Source organism: Loxodonta africana, chromosome 13 (genome assembly GCF_030014295.1).
Source record: "Loxodonta africana isolate mLoxAfr1 chromosome 13, mLoxAfr1.hap2, whole genome shotgun sequence".
Classification (NCBI taxonomy): Eukaryota; Metazoa; Chordata; class Mammalia; order Proboscidea; family Elephantidae; genus Loxodonta; species Loxodonta africana.
Genome location: NC_087354.1, coordinates 36,087,870 through 36,101,520, shown reverse-complemented (window position 1 = coordinate 36,101,520; position 13,651 = coordinate 36,087,870). Strand labels below are relative to the sequence as shown.

General features: G+C 51.0%; 1 protein-coding gene across 1 annotated transcript in view; it reads left to right on the top strand.

Annotated features, from left to right (window-relative positions):
• The window catches only part of FAH (fumarylacetoacetate hydrolase), a 48,794-nt gene that overhangs the window by 25,424 nt on the left and 9,719 nt on the right, over positions 1-13,651 (top strand). The window contains exons 8-13 of the mRNA XM_064267203.1: positions 1,676-1,775; positions 2,765-2,895; positions 4,676-4,751; positions 6,942-6,988; positions 10,379-10,480; positions 11,195-11,312. Coding sequence (XP_064123273.1) covers positions 1,676-1,775; positions 2,765-2,895; positions 4,676-4,751; positions 6,942-6,988; positions 10,379-10,480; positions 11,195-11,312 — 574 coding nt within the window. The remainder of the gene's footprint in view (positions 1-1,675; positions 1,776-2,764; positions 2,896-4,675; positions 4,752-6,941; positions 6,989-10,378; positions 10,481-11,194; positions 11,313-13,651) is intronic.

The following is a 13,651-nucleotide window of genomic DNA, read 5'->3' as shown; positions in this document are numbered from 1 at the left end:
CTTCTGTCTGGGCGCACAGCCTCAACACTGCTGTCATTCCAGCGCTGCACTTTTTAAAATTTTGAGATAATTGTAGACTCACATGCAGTCGTAAGAAATAATACAGAAAGATCCCAAATGCCCTTCATACAGCCTCCCCCAGTGGTAACATCCTGCATAACCATAGTTTAGTATCACCACCAGGATATCAGCATGGATCCGGTCAGCTCATCAGAATAGTTCCATGACCCCAAGGACCCCCATGCTGCAGGGCTGCACATTTTTAAGAAGGGCACTGAAATTCAGGCAGTCCCCAAGGTGAGAGGACCAGGAGGGTGATGGGAAGGAGGAGCTGGAGGAGAGAGGACTCGGGGAACAAGGGCAGTATCTCAGGGTGCTGCCAGGCTGTCAGATGACTGATGGAGACCCAGGCCCCGGGGGAAGTGCAGATGGGGGTGGGGTGGGGGGGGGCTTTCCCATCCCATAGTCAACACCCATAGTTTCAGGCTCTCCCTCGGGAAGCTGTGAGTGTCTCCTCACTGCAGGTGTAGGAAAGTGGCTGTGGGGCCACCCAGTAAGTAGGACTGTGGCAGTGGGAACCCAGGGTTAGGTGGGAGAATGGCCGGAGACCCGGACTGCTTTGCTGGAGTTCCGTTTCTCTAGACCTGCCCTGGGTATCTTTGGGTTCTTTCCAGAGTTGAGAGAGGAGAGAAGTGGGTGGACACTGCCAGGTAGGCCCCAGTAGGGTAGCAGGGCCTTCCCAGCCAGCCCTCTGGCCCCTACCACCTTAGCATGGGTACCACGTGAGAACCGGAGAGAAGTCTCAGGTGGAAGTGCCCAGAGCGGGGCCTGGGAGAAAGCAAGGACTCTGCAGGCAGATACTTCTCCTGTGTTGGTCCCTATTGGGGTCTAGGGGTGGGAGGGGGTGTGGATGGAGAAAAGGCAGGAAGTCAGAGTGTGAACAGTTGGGGGCAGGGAGCACAGAGTATCTGGACTTGATGGGGTAGGATTTGTCCTATGATGGTGCCCTTGGGTATTTTTATCTTGATGAAAAATGTGCAGTGTTTAAACACTGTCACAGAGCAAATAAAACTGACTTGGGTTTTGCAAATATTATCGCTGGGTGTGTGTGCTCTTGACAGCTATGTCCTTTCCCCAGTTTCCGCCCCCATTGATGGCTGTGATTCACGGGCATTGTGCTGACCTGATGCTGCTTTTCTTTCGAGGAGTTGGGGCAAAGTGCTGAGGTGTGGGGTCGGAGGTCAGGAGGTGCAGGGTGTGCCCCTGGCAGGCTGTCTGCTGCATTCAGGAGGCTGCCTTTGATGGTCCATGACATGAAGACAAACTCTGGCGTTTTTATGTTTCAGAGCCTCATGCAGCTGTCAAATCTTAAAATGCAAAGTGCATATGGGGTGAAGGGGGAAAGAACAGAACGATCAGGGAAGCTGCCTGTGGAATCAGAGGTGTGGGTGGAGGGGTCTTGGGGGGCACTGCAGACCGTTTCCCAGGGTGGCCCTGTGACCGCTGTTGTGCAGGTCATGACTTAGGAATGCAGTGGGTTCATAGTCTTGCCTGGCCCTGTGTGGCAGGCCTGGCCCCTGGCTGTGGTTTGTAAGTGCCAGCCTTTTGCCCTCCAGGTGATGAGTGGCCTGGGGTGGCAGGCCAGCCAGATTCTAACCAATTTCCCTCGTGGCAGGCTTTCTTTGTAGGTCCTGGGAACAAATTCGGAGAGCCAATCCCCATTTCCAAGGCCCACGAGCACATATTTGGAATGGTCCTCATGAACGACTGGAGTGGTAATGACAAGGGCTGGGCTACCTGCGGTCGAGTTTCCTGTGCGCGTTCTGCTCTCTGACTGGGACCAGGTCGATGCTGGGTATTTGGGCCACTACTTCCCAGAAGCCGTGAATGGTTTCCTGTGTCTGGTGCTGGTCAAAGGTGGCAGGCAGTACAGTGGCTGACAGTGTGGTTTTGGATATGGAACAGAAATCCCGGCTCTGATATTGTAGGCCAGTTACTTCACCTCTCTGAGCTCCAGTTTTCTCATAAGTACAATAGGGATACAGCTTGACACCACAGCTAATATTATTGAGCATTTATGATATACCAAGGAGCTCTGGTGGTGCAGTGATTAAGCATTTGGCTGCTAACTGAAAAGTCAGCCGTTTGAGCTCACATCCACACCGTGGGAGAAGGGTGTGGCATTCTGCTTCTTACGGCCTTGGAAATCCTATGGAGGAGTTCTGCTCTGTGCTGTAGGGTGACTATGAGTTGGAATTGACTAGACAGCAATGGTGTTTTGGGGCTATTATATACCAGGCCCTGTGCTGAGCACCTCATGTGGACTATCCCTATGGGATATTGGTAATATTTTTATTCCCATTTTACAGATGGGGAACTGAGGCACAGAAAGATTTTAGTTGCTGAGCTAAGATTTGAAGTGAAGCAGCCCAGCTTCTGAGCCTGTGCTCTCAGCCGCTATGCGGTACCATAGCAGGAGATGGCTCTGAGAGTCCCAGGAAGTGTCTGTCTCCTGGTTTCAGGATGAGGTACCAGCCCTTTCGTGGGGGATATCCTGACAGCCCTGGGTCATCCTTGTCTTTGCTGTGACCTGGCACAGTGACCTCAATCAAAGACTGCGGTCCTTGGCATTAATGTTGCATGTAGTTTAGGGGCAATCTCTGTATAGAGGACGCTGCTGGGTCTGATCCTGGGTTGAGGGGAAGAGAGAACCATGGGGCAAGGCCCGTCAGCCTTTGTGAGCCTTGAATCTGCCCTTCTGCAGCTCGAGACATTCAGAAGTGGGAGTACGTCCCTCTTGGGCCATTCCTTGGGAAGAGTTTTGGAACTACCATCTCTCCGTGGGTGGTGCCCATGGACGCTCTTATGCCCTTTGCCGTGCCCAACCCAGTGCAGGTAAGCACGCCTTCTGCAGGACACCCCCAAACCCAGGCCTCACCACCCTGGGGCTGTTTGCCTGCTGCACAGACAGATCAGGAACACAGATCTTATGGAGGGTAGCTCTGTGTCCATGACCTGGCCATGGTTGCTGTGTGCCCTGGGAGCCTGGTTGCTGTGACTTCCAGGTACCCATGTGCTCTCCTTGCCCCCTGCACAGTCATCAGAGAAAGCACAGAATTTTGTAACCTTTGGAGTCCTCCCAGGCCTGGGAAATCTGGTGAGTTGGCAGGAGAAGGCCTCCCTGCTGGTACCACCACACTGCAAGACTTCCTGGTCACCGTCGAATTGTGTTCTGTGTGAATGGCGCCCTCCGGAGCCCAACTCATAGAATGCAGTTTGGAACCCAGCAACAAGGGGAGGGGTCCAGGTCCCTGCAGCCTCCTGTTCCCAGCCTCACTGTCCAAGCCATGTCTCACCGTCTTACTCTTCACTCCCAGCCCGTTACCATCTGGCTGCAGCCCCCACCCCCTCACTAGCAGTCACAGTCACCTGGGATCTCCTTATTGCCAATGCTATGGCCTGTATCACTCTTTAGCGCTGACTTCTTGCAGCTCCTCTCCCTCTAGGCACTCTCGCTCCTTGGCCTCTGGTGCGACTTGTTCCGGTTCTCCCATGTCTCCCAGAGCCCTTGGAAGCCCCCCTCCAACTCCATCTCTAAGTTGGAGGCCTCCCAGGCTGTGCTCTCAGCGTCTGCCCTGCTCCCTCCATAGCCCCCACTGACTATCACCACCAACTCACCCTGTGCCAGCCTGCCTGCCTGCGCACCTCTGCATCTCTGGGCCTGGGGGCTCTCATGTTTGCTGTGCTGAAAACAAGCCAGCTCCTCATGAGGTTCCTGTGGGGCTGCCCTTCTGGTCCCCTTGGTCCCTCCTTGATGGCTCCTCCAAGACTTTCTTTTTCTCCCTCTTGGTAAGTCCTATGCTCACTGTTACTACATGGCCCTCACCATGTATCCCCTGGGCCCTGCAGCCGCCTTCTGCCTGCCTCGGCCCCTCCCATCCTCACCCCTTCCTTCAGGTCTGTCTTCATAGGGCATCACGTTACTTTTGCCAGAGATTTCAAGGCCCATCTGCCTTTACACCAGCCCTTCCAAATGCCGGTCACTGTATCCCACCTTCACCATTCTTGCCATTTCTGAACTATTATTTAATATTTCTTTTTATGAAAAGCTCTCATTATAAAACTTATTTATTTTATTTTAAAAAGGAACTTTATATCCCTCTGGGCGTCATTAGCCATAATGTTAAAGTGATAATAAAAAGAAATATAAAAGTATTAAAATACGGTCACCAGGAGTGATCCCATGTACCGCTGGTGGTTCGTGGGCCACACCGTGGGAAAACAGTGGTTTTGGCAGAAGTGTGGCCTTTCCAGCCCAGCTTGGCTCCAGCGCCAGAGGTGGGTCTGCCTGTGCCTAGCCCCCTGCCCTCTGCCTTCCAGGAGGCCCTGCCCCCACAGGCCTTGCCTCATTTCCCTACCACCACTCACCTCCCCTGGCTCTCCCATTCCCTGGCTTTCTGGGGCATCTCTGTTTGGTCCCTGTGATCTTTGACCTGCTGATGCCCCTCCCTCAGCTTCTTTTCTGGGAGTCTGACACATACACTACCCCCTGCACCCCACCATTCAAGGACACAGTGCTGGTACACAGGGTCCATGTGCCTGGCAAGCCCCACTGCTGAAGGTGCCACTGGCCCTGCCCACCCACGACCCTCTGTACTGTGCTCTGCCCTTCCAGGACCCCAGGCCTCTGCCGTATCTCTGCCATGACCAGCCCTACACCTTCAACATCAACCTCTCTGTCACCCTGAAAGGTACTATTGTGGGGCTGGAGGGTGTGCGCCAGGGGCTCAGGGGATGTGCGTGCCAAGAGCCATCAACCAGACATTCCTTGAGCTCCTGCAAAGGGGGGATATGCCTGCTGCACCCTGGAGATATGTGTGGCTCCTGTAAAGGAAAGTGAGGGGAAGAAACACCCTTGTGTTCCAGGGGAGCCACACTGGGGCCATAGGTCACTTACCCCATATCACTGAGCTCTCAAATCTCTGGGCCAGGCAATGTCGAGTCCAGCCCAGGTCCTCAGCTTGCATCTGCTCTCCAGTATCTCTTACCCGGGCTCTGCTCACAGTGACCCCTCACTCCCAGGGGGAACATTGTATCAAGTGCCTATTTGGAAGCCTGTCCTTGAGGCCTGGCTCTGCCCTCTGGGGCCGCATGGAGCCGGCAACCTGGCCCCTTGCAGATGGGACTTCGTCCCCTGAGCCGCTCAGCCCCCTCCATGAACAGACCAGTGGAACATTAGTAATAAAGGCCCTGACTTCACAGTCCAGGTTTGAATCCCACCTCTGCCCCTTCCTTCTTGGATGTGGTACTTTGGGCAGGTTACCAAACCTGCCTGTGCCCCACTGGTCAGCTGTTAAAAATGAGATAATAATGACATTGGCCTCATGCATTAGTTGTGAGGGCTGAGCAAGTTCATTCATGTAATGGCCTGACAGTGCCTGCACCTAGAAGAAGCTAGGCATAACTTCCCAGTCTCAGAGACCCGTGGAGAGGGGCCTGAGGGTGGGTTTGCCTGGCAGCGACACATAGGGCCCCTGGACTGCACTCTGGCCAAGTCCGTCTTCTTTCTCCTCCACCAGGCTCGCCCCCACATGCCCCCCGCCTGTGCCCACTTTTTCCAAGTAAACACCTAGACCTCTGTCCTCATCTTGTCCTGTCTGCACACACCAGGCTCTGCTGTGTCTTTTCTCACTTCCTGTTTCAGAGGCGTGGTCCTTCACAGCCACAAGCCATCTCCCGTGCAGCAGATGGTCCTGGGAGAAAAGAAAGGACTGTTAGACAGCAGCCTCTTAGCTGCCACAGTGCCCTCTGGGAAATGATGCTGGTCCCACTCTTTCACGTTACAGATTGGGAAACTGAGGCCCAGAGAGGGAAAGGGGTTCATTCAGAGTCACTTAGCTGGCTATTGGCCAGGCTGGGACTAAAACCAAGCGTAATTTGTTCTAGGCTTGACTCCCTTTCCCTCCGCTTGTCTCCTTGGAATCCACTCCTGTCTTGTTTTCATGCTGGGTATTTCTTTCTGTCTGCTGGAAACCAACTCATCCAGGGCGTACACACTGGGAAGGACAAGGTTATTAGGAGGTGCAATGTTCAGAGGTGCAGGAGAAAGACCTGGAAGAAAGAGGACTGAGTACAGGGTTTCCAAGACCCTCTCCTCGCTCCAGTCCCGAGTCTGCAGTTCTGACGCTCTGAGTTGGGGTCTGGGTGAAGGAGTCTGGAGAAGAGCAGGCCCGGGTTACCCTGACCATACATGGGGCCCAGGGAGCACACCCCAGGACCAGTCCTGGGTGGCGTGGTGAAGCCAGGGCCAGGGAGGAAGGCAGATTCTGGCAGTGGAAGACCTTTCTAACTATTATACTATTCAGGAATGGTGCCTGCTACAGCCCTGACAGCTGGCATGAGGTGTTTAATTAATATCGTTAACTACATTATGAAATAGCACACTGCCCACCATTGAAGGGAGGAGTTTGGCAGGTGACAGATGGCCCAAGCTGTCTAAAGAGCTCCTGTGGGGATGGCAGATTATCCTCCATCAAAGATTACAAATAGGTTTCAATTTGCACACCACCTCAGCTGATGAGTGGCAGCCAGGAGCATTGTGTTAAGAAGGGTTCTGAGGTTCCATCTGGATGGAACACGTGCCCTTATCAGTTAACGTTGTCTTCTATGAGTGTGGGAGGGAGACATGGTAGCTTGTGTGTAAGCCATCCCTGGACTAGATCATCTCTGTGGAAGCCTTTCTGTTCTCCTCTGTTATGAGCTTAGTTGAAGTAGCCAACTTTCCCCCATACTGTGTTTCCTGGACTCTAAGGGGAGTTACGTTGGACAACAGGAAGCTCAGGCCACAGAGCAATTCACATTACAAGGCTTTTTTTTTTTTTTTTTTTGGCCTCCTTGGTTGTTGGAATTAAGGCTCTTCATCAGTGTTCTTTTTTCAATAGGAGAAGGAATGAGTCGGGCAGTTACCATATGCAGGTCCAATTTTAAGGTAAGCCTTGAAGCTGGAAACAGCTGGAAAGTGCTGGAAAGAGGAGGAGCTTTCTTCCTGGCAGGAGCAGGAGAATGGTGCCCATTTGAGGATATAGTACCCGGTCAGTGCATGGGCCTGGAGCTACCGCGTCCCTGTTCCTTTATAGAAGTGTCCATGAATCACAGAAGGAGGCTGCATAGACGTGGCCAGTGATTTTCTTGGGGGACAATAGATGTTTCTGTAGGCTGGATAGTTTGCACCTTTTGGTTAGCAGCTGCAGCACTTAACCATGATGCCACCAGAGTTTTCTCAGATGTTACTGGTCATTTGAATATCCCCTGAATCAATGCATTTTTATTTTCTTTAGTCTTCCTTCTAATTTAGCATTATTCAGAGGCTGGATTGATTGGAGTAACTTATTATTTTTTTTAAATAAATTTATTTCTTTATTGTGGTAAAATATATTTAGCAAAAAAAAAAGTCATTTTAACCATTTTTTAAGTGTATGATTCAGTGGCATTAATTGCATTTGCCACTTTGTTCTACCATCACCACTATCCGTTTCTAAATGTTTTCATCTCCCCAAACAGAAACACCATGCCTCTTAGGCACCGATTCCCCATTTCGCCCTCCCTCCAGCCCCTGGTACCAAAAAAATACAAACCTGTTGCCATCGAGTCAATTCCAACTCATAGTGACCCTATAGGACAGAGTAGAACTGTCCCACGGTAGGTTCGAACCGACAACCTTTCAGTTGACAGCTGAGTGCTTTAACCACTGTACCACCAGGCCTTCTCCTCCAGCCGCTGGTAACCATTAATAAACTTTTGTCTCTATGCATTTGCCTAAAAAAAAAACCTTACTCTGGGTATTTCATGTAAATGGGGTCATATAATATTTGTCCTTTTGAGTCTGACTTATCTCACTTGGAAACCCTGGTGGCGTAGTGGTTAAGTGCTACAACTGCTAACCAAAGGGTTGGCAGTTCGAATCCGCCAGGCGCTCCTTGGAAGCTCTGTGGGGCAGTTCTACTCTGTCCTACAGGGTCGCTATGAGTCGGAATCGACTCGATGGCACTGGGCTTTTATCTCACTTAGCAAAATGTTTTCAAGGCTCATCCATGAGGTAGCATGGATCAGGATTTTATTTCTCTTTGTGGCTGAATAACATTCCATTGTCTGGATAGACTACATTTTGTTTATCCATCCATCTGTTCAAGGATACTCGGTTGTTGCTACCTTTTGACTTTTGTGAGTAGGGCTGCAATGAACACTGGTGTATTAAGTGAACTTTTAAGTGAAGTGTAACACACATAGATGAAAATGCACAAATTATAAGTGAACAGTAACTGAAAGGTCAACAGTTCAAACCCACCAGTGGCTTACTGGGGGAAAGATGTGGCAGTCTGCCCCTGTAAAGATTACAGCCTTGGAAACCCTATGAGCAGTTTTGTTGTGTCCTATAGGGTCGCTATGAGTCGGAATCCACTTGACGACAACAGGTTTGGTTTTTTTATAGTATGTGCATGTTCAGCTTAGGAGTACTCCAAAGTGGTCTTTGGGATTTATACTCCCGCTATCTGTGTATAAGTGGTCTTTGGGATTTATACTCCCACTATCTGTGTATAAGCAGCTCAGCAGCTTCACATCTTCACCAACAAGTGGTGGTGGTTGCCTTTTTCATTTTAACCTTTCTTGGGGATTGTGATTTTAGTTTGCATTTCCCTGATGTCTTTTGCAGCTGAGCACCTTTTCATGTGCTTATTGGCCATTTGAATATCCCCTACAGTGATGCATTTTTATTTTCTTTAGTTTCTCTTCTAATTTAGCATTATTCTGGGTGCCTTAGGCCAACAGGAGGAAATAAGGGGACCTCCATGAAAGTGCTCCTGGGCAAGGATCCATTTCCAAGATTTCCTTTACCTGGATGTGTAGCTTTCAGAATGGCAGTTCTGAGAAGCTGTGGATCTGAGAATCTCCACGGGCAAATGGCGCTTCGGCCTCCTTTCCCCACTGCCTAACCTCCCTTAGTGCTCCTTGTTCCTGGGCTTCATTGCCCAATGTGTGTTCCAAAGTGGGACAATGTAAGTGTGGCCTTTGCTCACGAGAAACCTCTATTGAGATGAAGACATAGACCATGTCAACTTAGGACTCAAGGGTAGTCACAAGGCCTTGTGTAATGACGTACGAATGAACATGTTGCAGACTGAGGGATTGAGCAGGGATATTGGCTATCAGGGAAGGCTTCTTTGAGGAGGTGGGTTAGGGCAGGGCTTTGAAGGAACAGAGGAGATGGGGCTGGCTGGTGAAGGAGGTTGGAAAAAGGGAGGAGGAAGTCCCTGGGTAGCTCTACGGGAGGACAGTTTATCAGTGGCGTCACTAGGGGTTGTCACCTAGTGCGGTAACTTGTGTTATCACCCCCCTCACAGACCTTCTCCCATACCAGACCATACAGAAACCTTAGTAATGTTTATTATCAGTTTTAATCATAGAATGGAAACCCTGGTGGCATAGTGGTTAAGTGCTACGGCTGTTAACCAAGAGGTTGGCAGTTTGAATCCTCCAGGTGCTCCTTGGAAACTCTACGGGGCAGTTCTACTGTGTCCTATAGGGTCGCTATGAGTCAGAATCGACTCGACAGCAGTGGGTTTTTAATCATAGAATGGTATATGATATAGTTGTAAAATGCTTACATGCAATATTTCTTAGGCTATATGAACACTAACAGTAACACTGTGTTGTAAAATCTTCCTGCATTGAATTACAGCATTATTAGTTACCGAGCAGAAGCAGTTTTTGATTTTTCTCCTTTTTCCTTTAATTACCACTTCATTCAGAGAAAAGTTGTTGATCTAGGCTCACAAATACTAATCACCACAATATTGTAGCTAAAACGCCAGGATATTTGACAAAATCAGTGACTACGAAGTCAGGGCAGCAGCGAAACCAAGGGTGCGTGCAGAGGAAGCCACGTGATTCTAGGCGCCATTGTCCCCGCCTGGTGATGACAGCTCTGACGGAGCGCTGTAGAAGGTTCAAAAGGAAATTGGCCAAGAGTTTGAGCCTCGTGGACATACTGATACCTGTAAGCTGGGCTTACCAAAAATGTTTCTGTTGTTATAACTAGCTACAGGGATATTTTTATTAAAAAAAAAATTTCTGCTGGAACACTGCTCAAGAATTTTATAGTTATTTTGGTGTCAGCCCCTCTAACAGTGTCACCTGATGTGGCCTGTAGCCCTGCACTCCCCTGGTGACGCTACTGCTCTCATTGCTGTAGGGAACCTGAGACAGCTGTCTGGGGGGCAGCCAGGGTGTCGTGAGTGGGCAGCTCTGGGCTTGGCTGCATCAGGGTGGCCTGGGATAAGCCCTCCTGCTCGTCCCCACCCTTCGTGTCCCTCCCCCACAGCACATGTACTGGACGATGCTGCAGCAGCTCACCCACCACTCTGTCAATGGCTGCAACCTCCGGCCGGGGGACCTCCTGGCTTCTGGAACCGTCAGTGGGCCGGTGAGTACTAGGCTGCCTAGATACAGCATCCTTACTCCCACACAGAACGGATGGCCTTCAGCTCACCCTGAGGAGAAGTCCAAGCTTTGCGCTTCACAGCTCTGCCTTCCTCACTGCTTCTTCACCCATCTGTGTGTGTGGAATGGGCTGCCTTGCCAAGTTCAAACCTGCAGAGACTGGTAAACAAATGAGAGGCTTGTGTCCCTATCTAAATAGGGCAGAGATGGAACGTCACAAGGGGTAGAATCTGGAAGCCATGATTCTGTTTGTGTGCCACCTTCTCATGCTGCACCCTACCAGGACACAGTGTCCCCCTGCCCCCCACTATGGCCATTTCCCTCTTCCCTGTGCCATTGTAAGCCCATGGTGGAGTCATGGAATCTTAAGAGAGGGTGACCTTGGGTGGTGCATGTGTCAGTCACTACATGCAGGGTTCCGATGGCACCCTCTTGCTAGGTGGGACATCTCTTCCCAATTGGAGGGTGTTACACGTAGTGATCTCATGGTAAGATGCAGCCTCAGAGTGGGGAGGGGAGCTGAAGGAGCTGGCCTGCTCGTCAGGGGTTTGCTGAGTCTGGAACAAAGCCATGTCTTCGGTGGGAGGAGGCCCCCCGCCTAGGGCTCCCCAGCCTTGTTAAGCATTGTCCACCTGGAGCTGAGGTGCTCACCAAGACGTGAATCTTACTGTCCTCTCTTCCCATCCCTGTTATGAAGGAGCCAGAAAGCTTTGGCTGCATGCTGGAGCTGTCTTGGAAGGGGACGAAGGCCATCGAGCTGGGGAACGGGCAGACCAGGAAGTTTCTGCTGGATGGGGATGAAGTCGTCATCACAGGTGAGGGCCGCCAGGCCCAGCAGGTCCTCTCTCTCCTTGCTGGCGTGTGCTGGCCTAACCACGGGCAGTCCCATCTGGCCAGAAAGCGGTCTGTCCTTCTAACTCACCGTGACGCCGGGATTCCATGTTCTACGTCTGCTTGTTGTGTCCTTCCCCAGCCTGGGCTCCTGGGGACTTCACATCTGAATCTCCTGTCAAAAAACTAAAGGCTTAGAGAGACACCAAAAATGAGTGTCACAGAATGTATTTATTGTGAGTAGAGAATTGGGCAGTGTCAGCCCAAATAGATCCAAGAGGGTTACAGTGCAAGCAGGTTAGAGAGGTCACCGTCATGTTAATTTCTTAGGAGATAACATCAGAACATGTGCAGGGTTACAGGCGTTGGAGAAGCAGAGTCATTAAGGACAGGCCAGACATTTTCCATCAGATCTTGGGGTTCGGCTCCTGGAAACCACCTGCATATAGATAATTCTGAAAAAGAGCCCGATGCCTAAGGCCAGACGGTCTCCGCTGAGCTGCTTACCAGGCTATTGTTGGACTTGAAGGTAACTTTAGGAAAACAGTTCCTTAAAGGCTCAAGGTTCAAAGGGACACCAGATGGCCTGGGTGGGTCACCCCAATTCCATGAACCTAGAAACCTGGATTCCAGGAGAATGAAAACGATTGTGTCACTCCCCAGACCATAGCATCCAAAGAAGTCATGCTTTCTTTCCCTTCTCCCTGAGTGAAGCCATGAAATAATGGCAGGTTCCTTGTTGTGCCCTTTACAGTGAACTCCTTATGAGGGACCTAGTGACGTATGTCTGGGTTCAGGGGAGGTGGATGAGTTAGTGACTGGGGACTCCTGAGCAGTCCATTCCGAGGAGGCCAGGATGCTCGGTCAGATACTGGAGGTACCTGGTGCCTTAGGGACTGTTTGGTTGCAAGGAACAGAAGCCAGCTTGGTTGGTAAGCATACAGGGAACGCTTAGTGTACAGAGAACCTCCCAGGCCCACCCTGGGAAAGGCCCCTGGCCTCCCAGGGGTAAGGAGATCACCAGCTATGCTCCCTCTGTTCCTTTCTGGAGCCAGAGTCTTGTCTTTACCTCCTCGTGAGGTCCCTCCATTATCCTGCCTTCAGACCCACTTGCTGTGCAGGGCAGGCTCTCAGCCCTGCACCCCCAGCTTGCCCTAGGCTCTGGCTTGTCCTGGCTCCAAGTAAAGCCATAACTCTGTGTCCCTCCAGCGTCAGCTCCAGTACTGTCCAACTGAAGCGTCTCTGTCTCTTGGTTCCGGTTCTTAAGAAAGAGAATCTGATTGGCTCTAGTTTAGTCCTCTGTGGTCCAGTCAGCTGCTTCCAGAGGCCACGTGTCATGAACACCTCTCATGTTGTTGTTGTTGTTAGGTGCCGTCGAGTCGGTTCCGACTCATAGCAACCGTATGCACAACAGAACGAAACACTGCCCGGTCCTTCGCCATCCTCACAATCGTTATGCTTGAGCTCATTGTTGCAGCCACTGTGTCAGTCCACCTCACTGAGGGTCTTCCTCTTTTCCGCTGACCCTGTACTCTGCCAAACACGATGTCCTTCTCCAGGGACTGATCCCTCCTGACAACATGTCCAAAGTATGTAAGACACAGTCTCACCATCCTTGCCTCTCAGGAGCATTCTGGCCGTACTTCTTCCAAGACAGATTTGTTCATGTTGAAGAAGGCTTATTCTTAGAAAGAAAGTTGCAGAGCATCAGCTGAACAAGCAAGGGTGCCCTGAAGCAGCCCCACCTCCTGGCTGGGCATCAGCCTTAGAAGGCGCCACTGCTTGTCTCCCACCTCAGGACCCCGCCTGCCATCCCAGCAGAAAGCATAAGAAGAGGTAGTTGATTTTAATTTGTCCCACAAAGACTCATCTGAGGACAGTGGTGGTTTAGTGGAGTTCTCACCTTTCTTGTCAGAGACCCAGGTTTGCTTCTCGGCCAATATGCCTCATGGGCAGCCACCGCCCCTCTGTAAGTGGAGGCTTACATGTGACTGCGATGCTAAATAGGTTTCAGTGGCGCTTCCACACTAAGACGATTAGAAAGAAAGACCTGGCGATCTGCTTCCAAAAAAATCAACCGAAGAACATCCTGTGGATCACAAAAGTCCAATTCGCAACCAATCGTGGGGATGGCACAGGACACCAGTGTTTTGTTCCATTGTGTGTGGAGTTACTATAAGTCGGGTGCCAACTGGATAGCAGCTAACAATAGGTGAGGCGCAGTAGTTGAGAGCACAGGCACTGGAGTCAGCCAGCCCTGTTTTGAGTCCCAGCTCTGAGTCCCAGCTCCACATGTAGGTGTGGTGTGATTGTGTGCACGGCT